The sequence below is a fragment of the Myotis davidii genome, unplaced genomic scaffold (assembly GCF_000327345.1).
Source record: "Myotis davidii unplaced genomic scaffold, ASM32734v1 scaffold935, whole genome shotgun sequence".
NCBI classification, from domain to species: domain Eukaryota; kingdom Metazoa; phylum Chordata; class Mammalia; order Chiroptera; family Vespertilionidae; genus Myotis; species Myotis davidii.
The window spans coordinates 1,954,622-1,968,104 of record NW_006286974.1 but is presented as its reverse complement, the minus strand read 5'-3'; the positions used below and the strand labels follow the sequence as shown (position 1 = coordinate 1,968,104).

General features: G+C 42.1%; 1 protein-coding gene across 5 annotated transcripts in view; it reads right to left on the bottom strand.

Annotated features, from left to right (window-relative positions):
- Positions 1-13,483, bottom strand: part of STAU1 (staufen double-stranded RNA binding protein 1) — a 55,045-nt gene that overhangs the window by 6,739 nt on the left and 34,823 nt on the right. For 4 of the 5 annotated variants that reach the window (XM_006758804.2, XM_015560719.1, XM_006758803.2 and 1 more), the window contains 3 exons: positions 5,182-5,412; positions 3,873-4,016; positions 2,610-2,756 (listed from right to left, as the gene is read on the bottom strand). In XM_006758804.2, the coding sequence (XP_006758867.1) occupies positions 2,610-2,756; positions 3,873-4,016; positions 5,182-5,412 (522 nt within the window). The remainder of the gene's footprint in view (positions 1-2,609; positions 2,757-3,872; positions 4,017-5,181; positions 5,413-13,483) is intronic. The other variant, XM_006758802.2, reaches the window with a different exon arrangement.

Below are 13,483 nucleotides of genomic sequence, written 5' to 3'. Positions count from 1 at the left end.
GACCCTCCTCCCAAAGCCTGAGCACCAGTTTGCTTTTGCCGCCCAACAAGCCTTAAGGCAAAGCCAGTGCTCCCCCGCAGTGTACAGACCCGCCCGTGCCAGCCGGCCCATGAGAGCATCTAACTGCACCGGACTAAACGCTGAGCCTCCGTCTGCGCTCACAGGAAGAGAGGGGAACATTAAACCAGAAAAAGAAGATACTAGATTGGCAGAGCCCAAGGTGGAGAAGGCACTTTAAACAAGCTACACAATATTTCTTGGAGCTAAAATCCAATTAAGAGATAAGGTGACATTTCTGTACATTAACAAACTTACGGGGAAATGTTACTAGATAAAAATTTTGTCAAACACAAGGTCTCCTTTCTGAGAAGGTAAGGTAGCTGAAAGCCAAGTCTAGGATCTATGCAGATTCTCTGATGAGTATTTGGGGTCCCACTTATTAACTATGTGGCCACAGTGGGTGCCACTTCTCACCACTGATACAACTAACCGGCAAAGGTGAATGAATCAGTCCTGGGTTTTTCATGTTTATTCCAATAGGAGCTTTCAGTAACTAGAGACAAGGTCAGTCAAGGTTAAGGGTAGTGTTTAACAGTCTTAGCAGAAGTAAAATTTTCAATATAAGATTAGTTTTATATAGTTTAAAATTTATAAAGAAACTAGTGGCCCGGTGCATGGGTTCGTGCACACTGAAAGGAAATTAATTAGAAGAAATATTTTAATATCGCTATTTGCCCTTTCTCTATAATAGAAGTGTCAGAGATGAAAATTAGTAGAATGTATATAAAAATATATAAATTAGTTAATAAACAACATAACAAAGACATGATATAAAGACAACAAAAACATGATATAAAAACATTGATAAAAGCAATGACTGATAAATTGATTAAACTTATTCTATTATCTTCCTGTACACCACATTAAAAGTAAAAACACTTTCAGAGTGCTTGACTAATTTCCCTTGTGATGAAGTATTTACAACTTTAATGTCACAAGCTCTTCAAACTCTAGAGAAAGCAACATATAACTGACCATGTCCAAAAACAGGTTCAGGTAGGAATATTCCTACTCTGTCTAGAGTTTGTCCTTGCAATTTATTAATAGTCATCGCAAATGCTGGCATCACAAGAAACTGTCTTCGAAATAATTTAAATGGGAGGCCAGTGTCAAAGGGGGACAAATCAATTCTTGGAATCAGAACTTCTTGTGCAGATCCTGTTAATACTTCAGCTTCAATTATGTTAGGTTGCAATCTTTTGATAATAAATCTGGTACCAGTACAAATACCCCATTTACAATTAAGATTTCTCAGTAGCATGATGATTGCACCCACTTTCAATTTTAATTTATGACACAGCATTCCCGAAGGAGTAATACTATTAAGAAATTCAGTGGGAAAATTTTCCTTTTTGTCATCATCTGATGAATCGATGGAATCATCACTCAAATAGTTGTGAAAATCTCTATGGAGTATATCCAAAATTTCTTCATTTAATTTATGAACGTGCTCATTTTTAGGACAAAAAAGTAACACATTTAGATATATTTTTAATATTATCTATAGATATACTATTTCCAAAGGTAGCTTCAATAATAGATCCGTTACAAATCATTTCATGGGGGATTTCAATTATATCCATTCCTAAATGAAAACTGCCATATGTACTGCCCAGTCAGTTGGTTGGACAGACATATGGTCGGTCACTTAGCCTTTTATATCATCCTATATAATAAAAGCCTAATATGCTAAGTGTCTGACCCTTCGACCACTTGCTATGACGTGCACTGACCACCAGGATGCAGATGCTCTGACTGGTAGGTTAGCTTGCTGCTGGCGTCCAGCTGATCAGGACTGGGCAAGATGGGCCAGACATGCTCTGGAGCCCTCCCACAGTCCCTCCGCGGCCCCAATCATGCACAGGGCCTCTAGTCTATAGATAAGAAAACTCAAGTCTAAACTATGGCTTTGGCCATAACTCTAAAATCACACTATCGCCATGTCCCAGAAAAATCAAAGCCTGCTCCACAACTCATGAGAGCCCAAGTTGATGCATCTTTTATATGGACCTCATTCTAAGAGTGCAAATGACAGAATCACACATTCATTAATATCAAACCCCATTATCCAGCAACCCACTAACACAGTGGTTCTCAACCTTCTGGCCCTTTAAATATCATTCCTCATGTTGTGACCCAACCATAAAATTATTTTCGTTGCTACTTCATAACTATAATGTTGCTACTGTTATGAATCGTAATGTAAATATCTGATAGGCAGGATGGTCTTAGGCGACGCAACGCCTGTGACAAAGGGGTCATGAGCCACAGGTTGATTACCGCTGCACTAACGGAAAGGAGCAAGCTGCCCTCCAGCAAAGCATCCTAGACCACAAAGATACTGGAACAATAACACGACCCAGAGTAATTTTTGTGGCCATAGACATGCAACTCTCTTTCTGACTACATTATAATAGTCCAAATGGAGAAGACGCTGCACAGCAGGGCTGCTTTATGGCTCAGAGGTACCAGAGTCCCCCAGGTTAAGGTTAAGGGGAGAAGATCATCTTGCAATTAGAGAGCAAGGACACAGAGACCCACGCAGTCACCTTCTCTTCTGATTTGAGGGCTGGTTTGGTGGGCTGAGCCTGCGGAACTTTGAAACCAAGAATCTCCAGCATGTTCTCAGCTGCGTTGCGTTTGGCCACCTTCTTATTGGTGCCTGTTCCCTCCGCGGTATGGTTTCCAACCTTCACCTGCAGAAAGAAGGCAGGACTCATCAGTGCTTAAACCTTCAGCGTAAAGACCGGTCAGGAACTGATGTGCTGGCCAAAGAATCCAGCAACGGTTGAAGCCAGACAGCTTACCAGTGGCACCCGGGAGCTGCCTGCACCAGCGTGCGAGAGCAGACTGGTAAATATGCAGGAATTGGGAGAGCTCATTGTTACAGGCAGCCATTATCGAACTGTGTATTATATAAGCTTATAATTAAATTATTTTAACAGGTAATGAATACTTAAGACACATCACTTTCTAATTTGACTACATTTGGCAGTTATCTATGCTTCTGAAGTTCTTTACATGTTATATTTAAATATTTTTACTGATTTTGAGAGAGAGAAGAGAAAGGGAGAGAAAGACAGAAACGTTGATGTGAGAGCACATCAATTTGCTGCCTCCTGCACACCCCCTACTGGGGATCGAGCCCGCAATCCAGGCATGTGCCCAGCTGGGAATCGAACTAACAACTTTTTGGTGCACGGGACAATGCCTAACCAACTGAGCCACACTGGCCAGGGCACATCTGTTGTATTTGTATGGTGGAAATATTGTATAATTGTGTGCTGCTGCTCATCTCTTCCCGACTCCATAACCAGCTGTGGAAACAGCCATGATTAGGGTTTTATACCACCGAAATCTGCAAACTCTATAGAGCAAGAAATACGTTGTTTTGTTGAGTGTCTATTCTAGACTTAAGTGATGGAGAAAGGGTTAATAATGCAGATTAAGTTTAAAAGTATGTCAAGTCTCAGCTATGACATTATAACTAGAAAAAACTGAAAATTCTAGTCTTCAAAAATTATTATGATTGAGCAGAGAAGTCACTTATATTGTTTACAAATAAGAGAAGTTCCAACATGTCTTTGATGTTTTACTTTCATCTCACTTGTTAATGTAAACAAAAATAGCAGCCCTGTACAGAGAAGTAAGGCTTTAAGGCACCAAGTTACTGCAAGTAACGTCGACTTAACATGGACAATGTTGATGCCAGGGAGCGGACCACTGGCCCAACACACTGGACCTGGGGTCTCGTCAGGTTCTGAGATGGGACGAAGTCAGAGAAGGGCCCTCCACAAGCTGCAATAACCCACCTGCATCACAAACTCCCTGCGGCGCGGGAGGCCTCGCTCTGTGAGAAGCATGTACTCCGGCTCCTTCTCCTTTTTCGCCTGCTGGATCTGGGCCAGTTTGCTAATAGGGTTCATCACCTGGCCATGTTCTGGGCCGCTCTGTACCTGAGAAACAATTATTACAGAAACCATGTGCCATGTTAGTCACATATCTCAATTCAGAGATCAGGACATGACAAGAGTTACTTTTATATTGATCTAATAGCTCCAAATTAAGCTGCTCTTTTTTAAAACCTATTTTTAATTGAAAGATGTTTAATGATTTTCTATGATTGTTCTAAAGTGATTTTAAGGTCTTCCTGGCAAACCAACATCAACATTTCACTATGAGTAGGCAAGCATCATTGTAATCTCTGCTTTTTAACAATTTCAACAAATTACAATGAAAAGGTAGAAAAATAAGAACACTACTCCTAAAATTTCCCATAACTCTGTATTATAAGATGGGTTCCCAGCTTTCTTAACAATGACTCAAAATCCAGAAACGATTAAAAACATACTGAAAAAAATTTTTTTTCAAGCTGATGCTACATAGAAAGAACCCCACAGTGGGCACCTGCAGCTTCAAGTAGTCCTCACCTATTCTGACGAGGAGTGACTTCCAGCAGAAAAAGAAAATTGCTGAAGTATGCTATTAAGAAAATAAAGAAAACTTCAAAAGTATGCTAACTTTTCTATGTATAGATGCTAACTTATGTGTAAGAAAAATTTGGATGTTCATACAGCATGAAACCATATTGACAATAATGACATTCATAAATGTCCCCACATGGACTCTGTCCCTTCTTTGGGGTTGAAGTGGAGAAGCAATATAATTTTTGATAGATCCATCGGTATGACTCAAAACTCCAAAACAGGGTTTACAGTGAGATGTCTCGCTCCTATATCTGCCCCTAGCCAGCTTTCCTCCCATGAATCTCCTTCACAATGGAACAGTACAGCAGTCCACGAGATAGAGGAAGCGCGGTTCACTCCTATTCCCACGGGTGGGCACTGACTGCCCTTTTGATCACAGGGCTGCGAGCACACCCACGTCCAATAGACATGTGCAAGCCTGTAGGTAACTCCACTGAACCGGGCTCAGTGTCCTTACCTGACTGACCTGGGACGCCCAAGAGAACTATACAAGGTGGCCGGGTAAAGGGTGTCTGGGGCCTGGCGTGTGCACATTAGCTCCCTCCCCTTCCACTAGAGGCAGCAGCCAGCCTCCGCAGCTCCCCAATCGTCGGCGGGCAGTGAAAATACCCTCTTCATTCAGATAGGTGCTTACCCTGACTATGGGTTTTGTTTTCTTTTTGATTCGGGGCTTCACCCGCTCAACTACAGGCAGGGGTGGTAACTTCTTCAGCTCCTCAAGAATAGCTATAGCAGCGTTTTTCTTTGAAATCTTCTTGCTCTTCCCTTCACCTTCCCCCACAAACTCCCCAACGGACACCTTGGTCACAAAGCTCTTCATGTGGGGTGGGCCAGTCTCCCGGGCGACCTGTTTTAGAGGGAAAGACTGAGTGAAAGCATGACAGACACTTATTACAAGCTGCAGGGAACACTGGTTAGTTTACTACTTCACATGAGACACAGGTAAAGGGGAACTAAGGACAAAATCCATTAAGTCAGTGGTTCTCAACCTTCTGGCCCTTTAAATATAGTTCCTATGTTGTGGCCCAACCATAAAATTATTTTCGTTGCTACATCATAACTGTAATGTTGCTGTGATGAATCGTAATGTAAATATCTGACATGCAGGATGGTCTTAGGCGACCCCTGTGAAAGGGTCGTTCGACCGCCAAAGGGGTTGCGACCCACAGGTTGAGAACCACTGCAATAAGTGAAGGGAGCCTAAATGTCGGCAAAATGAAACAGTGATAATGCTGAATACTTTTTCTTATTTTTTCAAACTTTTTAATGTTCTGGGGTCTGAAGTATCCAAACCAGGGGAACGTTTTCTATTACCACCTTCCTAAAAACATGGCTCACATCTCCACAGGTCACAGAACGTCCACCGCGAACAGCATAAAAGAAGCTGTCCCAGCAAAGCCCAGAAATAACTGCAGCACAAAGAGTTCGAGTTTAATATTGAACTTTATTAAATACCGGCTGCTATGCAGCTGTAAAGAATGAGAAAACCTCTAACACTGAGAGTGATTAAAAACTACTGGCTCAGTAAGTAAAAAAAGCAAACTGCAGAAGAGTATATATGTTCCCCTAACTTCTGTGTTAAAACAGAGTTTTGCATATATGTATACATATACACATGTACGTATAAATGGACATGTGCTTATATAGTGATTTAAACACACACACACACAAACTTTCTCAAAAATAAAACTGCTCATTAAAAAACATTTAAAAAGTGAAAAAGGGGACCTATAAAATGACAGCAAATATTTGCAATATATGTATCTGAAACAAAGGACTGATATCCAGAATACTTAAAGAACTCCTACAAGTCAATAATAAAAAGATAAACTACTCAAAGAAAAGCTTGAACAGGTATTTTACCCTAACCGGTTTTACAGAGTCCCGGGTTCAATTCTGGTCTGATATCTCAGTAGCAGGGTGATCCCTGGCCCTGGTCAGGGTGCATGTGGGAGGCAACCAATCAATATCTCTCTCTCTCTGTCTCTCTCCCTGCCTTCCACTCTATCAACAACAACAAAAAACACACAAAAAAAATGAAAAAACATCCTCTGGTGGGTATTAACAAACAAACAATCAGAGTTCTACATGGCCAAGAAGCATTTAAAAGAGTGTTCACCAGCAGTGTTGTGTTCCCAAGATGAGAACAAGAGGCATCTCAACAGAGGCCTTGACTGCCCTACACCGAAAGAGGTATGCTGGCAAGAGCCCAGCTTGCACAGTCCCTGCAACTGATTTTAGGGAGCTCCCCTAGGTTACTTCCTCCACCACACCTCCCATACTGACAGCCTAGATTCCGAAATTCTCCCTCCCTCAACAGTGCTCTCCATGTCTTCAGAGCAGCCACCCTGATGGTTCATGTCAAATTCACAGCCCAGCCTGACCCCTCAGCAACCATTTTCACTGTCTATTCACATCATGATCCCACCAATCTACACTTGGAGTTTGACCTGTGGTCAAATCACAAATGCCTCCCAGTGATTTTCTAACTAAAACTATGTATTTTATCAAAAAATCAAGTTGTAAAAAAAAATCAAGTTGTATACTTTTTTTGAAGTACTGTATGCATGGCTCCTGTCTTCTATCAAACATCTAACCCAGCTTTCCTATGTGACAGAATTCACTATCAAAAGCTTAGTTAAGAAAGAATATTCTGTTCATTTAGTCAATAAATATTTGTGGAGCATCCGATATATGCCAGGTAATCTGCCAGGCACAAGAGATAGAACTGTTAGGAAAAATGGAAGCCTTTGTTCAACCTAATAATGGAAGTTAATATGAACCTTTGACATATGAGTTATTTAAGTATTCACATCAACTGGTTTGGTTCTCAATGCCACAAACTGTAATGTTTTAAATTATTACTTTAAAATAAATAAATACTTTAAAAGATATTCACCACCAGAGGGCACTCCCACAATTTCTTTTGTGACTACTTGAAAACTCCCGGCTACAGTTACATGCTCCTGCACACCCATCCGAAAGCCAAATCTGAAACCTAAGCAAAAGTGGAAGTGCAATGAAAGACATCTGGTCCCCAAATCCCACAGAGCCACACCTAAAATGGCAATCCCTCACTAAGGTTCCAGAAAGCTCCGTGACTCTCAGGCAGGGTTGCAACTAGTGTGAGCAAGTGATAAGCTTCACAGGGATTCAAGGCCCTGGCCCCAGCAGTCATCTCTGTAACCCTGCAGTGACCCAGGAAGCCAGACATCTCTGATTCTCACAATCTTGATACCACTCCCTCCAATATTTGCAAATCCATTTTCGTGCCACTCTAGTCCCTCAGGAGGTAGAGAAAAGGAACATGTCTTCCCTTCCCAAGGATACCTTGTGGCTTCTTGGGGTAAAGCTCCCACCTAACAACTAGTCGTGTCATTCTGTATGTCCCCTGTCTCACTGCCTCCCCAATCCCTATCTCCCACCCCCAACAGAGGGAAAAATGCTGGAAGGAATGAAGGGCCAGGTAGTAAGATACCAGCTCTAGAACCACCTGGTGCTCTGCACTCTGGAAGGGGAACAATATAAACCTGGTCTTGAATGCCAGAACAAGGAAGGGGTAGTTGTGGAGGGGTGATGGGTGGCCCTGTTTTTCAAGTGCACCTCTCCACCACCACCTGCGCCCCATGGCAGGCAGGTTAACACTGCTAAGCTGTAGGAAAGAAATCATCATCAATCAACTGATGGCAGGGACAGGGAACATCTTGCCCGAGGGCTGTTTAAGGCCCATGAAATCATTTGGTCTGGCCCTGCCCAGGCAAATAGGGGTGAGTTATTAAATGTTTGACCAACTAGAGCAGGCTAATTTTTATGTCCATAATTTTGTATGGCCCGTGAATGATGTTATAAATATCTAAATGGCGCTTAGCGGAAAAAAGGTTCCCCACCTCTGGATTAGACTGATTAGGATGCTAGCACATAATATAAGCTACACACACACACACAGTAGCCCTGCGCACGAATCTGTGTGCCAGTAGCTTGCCAATAGCTCGCTGCCGCCCTCCTGTTGCTCCCCCCTGCCCTCCCCCACACCATAGTTTGCTGCCCTGCCCCCTCTTGTAGCTCTCCGCCTCCCGCTTGTAGCTCGCTGCCCAACCCTCCTGCTGATCTGTGACCGGTAGGTCATTACAGTTCACGGCATAACAACTATTTGCATATGACATCTTTATTATATAGGATATATATATGTGTGTGTGTGTGTGTGTGTATAATACATATACTTTTTTATTGATTTCAGAGAGGAAGGAAGAGGGAGAGAGAGATAGAAACATCAATGATGAGAGAGAATCATTGGTTGGCTGCCTCCTGCATGCCCCACACTGGGATGAAGCCTGCAACCTGGGCATGTGCCTTGACTGGGAATCAAACCGTGACCTCCTGGTTATAGGTCAATGTTCAATCACTGAGACACCGGTCGGGCAGAAGGTATATGAAAAGTCAGGCATAAAATATGGGGATCAGCTGTAACTGCAAAACACTACAAAAGAAGTTTATGAATCACTTTAAATTATTTTAAGCAGATGTCCCACTGCAAATTACATTTGCCTAAAATAATAATGTGTGAGTTTAAAGTTCTTTGGAAAACTAAATCTATTATATTTACAATGTTGAAAGACCAAAGGATTGATAAAGAAATCTGCATTGTATATTAAAACATAATCTTGGGGGGTGGAAGTGACAGAGAGAGGTCAATGGGGGGAAAAGGAGACATATGTAATACTTTCAACAATAAAGAATTAAAACAACAACAACATAACCCTGCATAACCAAGCATGGAAATCAAAAGAAAATAGACATATGGCACATTCTAAGGAAAATGTTTGAAAAAATTCTCCTTTACCTGACTAGTCTATTTGGACTCACTTTATCTTTGAACGAAAAACGCATTAAATATTATTGTCCATTTTCTTCTCTTTTAGACATTTTATTTCTTAAATCTTTACTGTTGAAAGTATTACAAATATCCCCCTCTCTTTTTCTCTCCATTGCTCCCCTCCACATGGACCCCACCCCACCCCAGGCCTTCACCACCCTATTGTCTGTGTCCATGGGTAATGCATATATGGATGTAAGTTATGTGTTTATTAATCTCTTCCCACCTCCTCACCCCTTTTCCCTCTGAGATTTATCAGTCTGTTCCATGTTTCCATGCCTCTGGTTCTATCTATTAATCAGTTTATTTTGTTTGATTCTTTGTTCATTTATTTTGACTTTTAGATTCAATTGTTGATAGACATTTATTGCAATTTTATTGTTCATATTTTTTATCTTTTTTCCGCCCCCTCTTCTTCTAAAAAAATACCCTTCAAAATTTCATGTAATACTGGTTTGGTGGATGATCTCCTTTAGCTTTTTTTGTCTGGGAAGCTCTTTATCTGACTTTCAATTAGAAATGATAGCTTTGCTGGATAGAGTAATTGGTTGTAGGTCTTTTGAGCTTCATCATTTGAATACTAGTATTTCTTGCCACTCCTTTCTGGCTGCAAAGTTTCTGCTGAGAAATCAGATGACAGTGGTATGGGCCCTCCCTTTTCTCTTGCTGCTTTTAAGACTCTGTCTTTAATCTTTGGCATTTTAATTATGATATGTCTTGGTGCAAACCTCTTTGGGTTCCTTTTTTGGGACTCTCTGCCCTTCCTGAACTTGTATGTCTATTTCTTTCACCAGGTAGGTAAGTTTTCTGTCATTATTTTTTCAAATAGGTTTTCAATTTCTTGCTCCCTCTCTTCTCCTTCTGGAACCCCCATAATTCAAATATTGGTATGCTTGAGGTTATCCCAGAGGCTCCTTACACTATCTTTGTATTTTTGGATTTTTTCTTTTTGCTCTTTGGATTGGGATTTTTGTTTTATGTTTTTGCTTCCTCATATTCCAACTAGCTGGTTTGGTTCTCAGCATCCTCTACTTTACTGTTGATTCCCTATAAATTATTCATTTCAGTTAGTGCAGCGGTTCTCAACCTGGGGGTCGAACGACCCTTTCACAGGGGTTGCCTAAGACCATCGGAAAACACATATATAATTACATATTGTTTTTGTGAATAATCACTATACTTTAATTATGTTCAATTTGTAACACTGAAACTGGAGGTCACCACAACATGAGGAACTGTATTAAAGGGTCGCAGCACATTATGTCTCCTGGAATTGGTAGAGTGGCCTTGTGTAGTAGGTGTCTTGTAGGGCCCACTGACTCAACCTCCCAAGTCACCTGAGCTGGACACTCTCAAGTGTCCTCAAACTACGGTCCGCGGGCCACATGCGGCCCGCCGAAAACATTTATCCGGCCCGCTGGGTGTTTTTGCTGCCGCTGTGTGCATAGGAATTTGTTCAGACTTTTTTTTTTTAACTATAGTCCGGCCCTCCAACGGTCTGAGGGACAGTGAACTGGCCCCTGTTTAAAAAGTTTGAGGATCCCTGCTCTAGGTGCTTCCCTGTTTAAGCTATGTGCACTGTCCTGCTATTGGTGCCACTGGGAGGGATTGACGTTCCAGGCCAATGGCTGTGAGAACCAGCTACGACCAAAGTGGAAGAGCTGCTGTGTAAGAGATGCTCCTATGGAGTAGGACTTGCTTCAGTGGAACTTTGGTGCTCATTGAGTCTGCCCCATGAGTGTGTTGCTCATGGATGTGGTAGGTATCCATTTTCAACTAACAGCGGTTATTGTTTTTAGACCATAAAGCTTCAAGTACTGGGAACTCCAACATGGCGGCCAGTAGAACTGGAGTGAGGAAGTGTGTGTAAGGGAATGAGAGGGGAGTGTGTGGATGTGCGTGTGTGTGTGTGTGTGTGTGTGTGTGTGTGTGTGTGTAAAACAGATCTCACAGGAGTCTTGGGGGCAGGCAATTCGGGCTTTCCTGGACAAAGAGCCCCTGCTATGGCCACAGGCACTCTCTAGGCAGGTGGGGCTCTAGATCAGAAGCCACACCATCTTGAAAGGGGGAGCAGCAGAAGCTAGGAGCCCAGCCTCGCCACCACCCAGACTAGGTTTGGACACCACTCTGGATCTCACAGTGAGTTGAACACCGGCTCCCACCACAAGCTCCAACCCAGACATGCTGTGGCAAAAGCCAGAGGGACCCTGAGTGTCTGCAACTGACACTTGCAGGACCAGTTCTGTGGGAGAAAGTAGAGCTCAGAACAGGGACAACCAAGGTGTGAGGCTCAGGGAAGACCTAGCCTCTAGGCTAAGGAGTCACCAAACACTAGATTACTAGGGGTTTCAACCTCTGGGACCTCAATCAGGTTGCTCAGGACCAGAAGGGACAGTCACTCATATTCACCTATACTGGAGCAATTCCCAGAAGGCCCAGGTCCACCAAGGGACTAGATTCAACAACATCAGAGCAAAATCTAGACAGGCCCACAAATAGTGGACCCAAAGAAATTTGAGTGTGTGAGTGTGAGTCTGTGAGAGTGTGAGTCTGTGAGAGTGTGTGTGTGTGTGTGTGTGTGTGTTTCTGTTTTTTTTCGGGGTGTGTATTTTTATTGTTGTTTCTCCTTTTTATTCTTTCTTCTTGCATATCTCAAATTTCTCTCTTTCCTTTGATTCTATTCTACTTTAGCCTATTATTAATTTGTCTTGTTTTGTTTTTTTCTCATTTCTTTTGTTTTACTATCTATATCTGAATATACCCATTATTACTACATTTTAAATTCATTATTATTTCATTTATTGTTTCCTTTTCTTTCTTCCTTATACTAGATCTTTTAGCTTCCTTCTTGCTTCCATATAGCCATTTTTTCATCTTATTCTTTCTTCCTTTTTCTTTTTTTAAAAAATATATTTTATTGATTTTTTACAGAGAAGAAGGGAGAGGGAAGGGAAAGGGATAGAGAGTGAGAAACATCGATGAGAGAGAAACATCGATCAGCTGCCTCCTGCACACTCACCACTGGGTATGTGCCCGCAACCAAGGTACATGCCCTTGACCAGAATCAAACCTGGGACTCTTGAGTCCACAGGCCGACGCTCTATCCACTGAACCAAACCAGTTAGGGCCTCCCTTTTTCTTTATATCCCCTCTAAGTTTTTGGTTGTGTGTCTTTCAGAATACTTTTTATTTTTTCCTTCCCTTTGCTTTGTCTTCTTTTTCCTTCTTAGTCTATCCTGTTGTTGCTGAATTGAGTAGATTGATTTTCATGGTGTCTCTGGTTTGGGCCTGTTGTGTTTTATTCTGTTCCATCAGCAACTACAGAACAGCTGGCACAATGACACTGGGGTTGAACCTCATTGGCAGCAAGTCAGAAGGGAGATTCTTCCTACAAATGGGACATCAACAATCAAGTCCCAATTACAACAGGTGACCCCAAATAACACACACAAAGGGCATTCCCGGAGCATACAACTCAGGTGAACAAAGAGACTGCACCATTGGACCCTCAAGACATTTCCACATTAGGCAATCCCACAAACACTGGGAGGCATACCAGTTATATCTAATACATAAAAGCAAATACAGCCGAAACCAGTTCGGCTCAGTGGATAGAGCGGAAAAAAAAAAAAGATTACAGCTCTGACTTGATTTAAAAAAAAAAAAAAAGCAAATACAAAGAGACAGCTAAAATGAGGAGATAAAGAAGCAACTCCCAAATGGGGGGGAAAAAAGAAGAAATCTCCAGAAAAAGAACTAAGTGAAATGGAGGCAAGCAACCTATCAGACAGAGTTCAAAGCTGTGGAGAGTGGATACAGCATTCAGACAGGTCCAAGCCTCGGACTGACTTGTGGCAAAGTCACATACAGAGAGAGAAACCACGATGGTGGCATAGGTAAACACCTGAGTTTGCTGCCTCGAACAACTACTTCAAAAATACAACTAAAAGACAGAATGGACATCATCCAGAACCACAGGAAGGCTGGCTGAGTGGAAATTCTACAACTAGGAGGAAAGAGAATATCATACCCAGACTCAGAGGAGACGCAGTGCTGAAGAGAA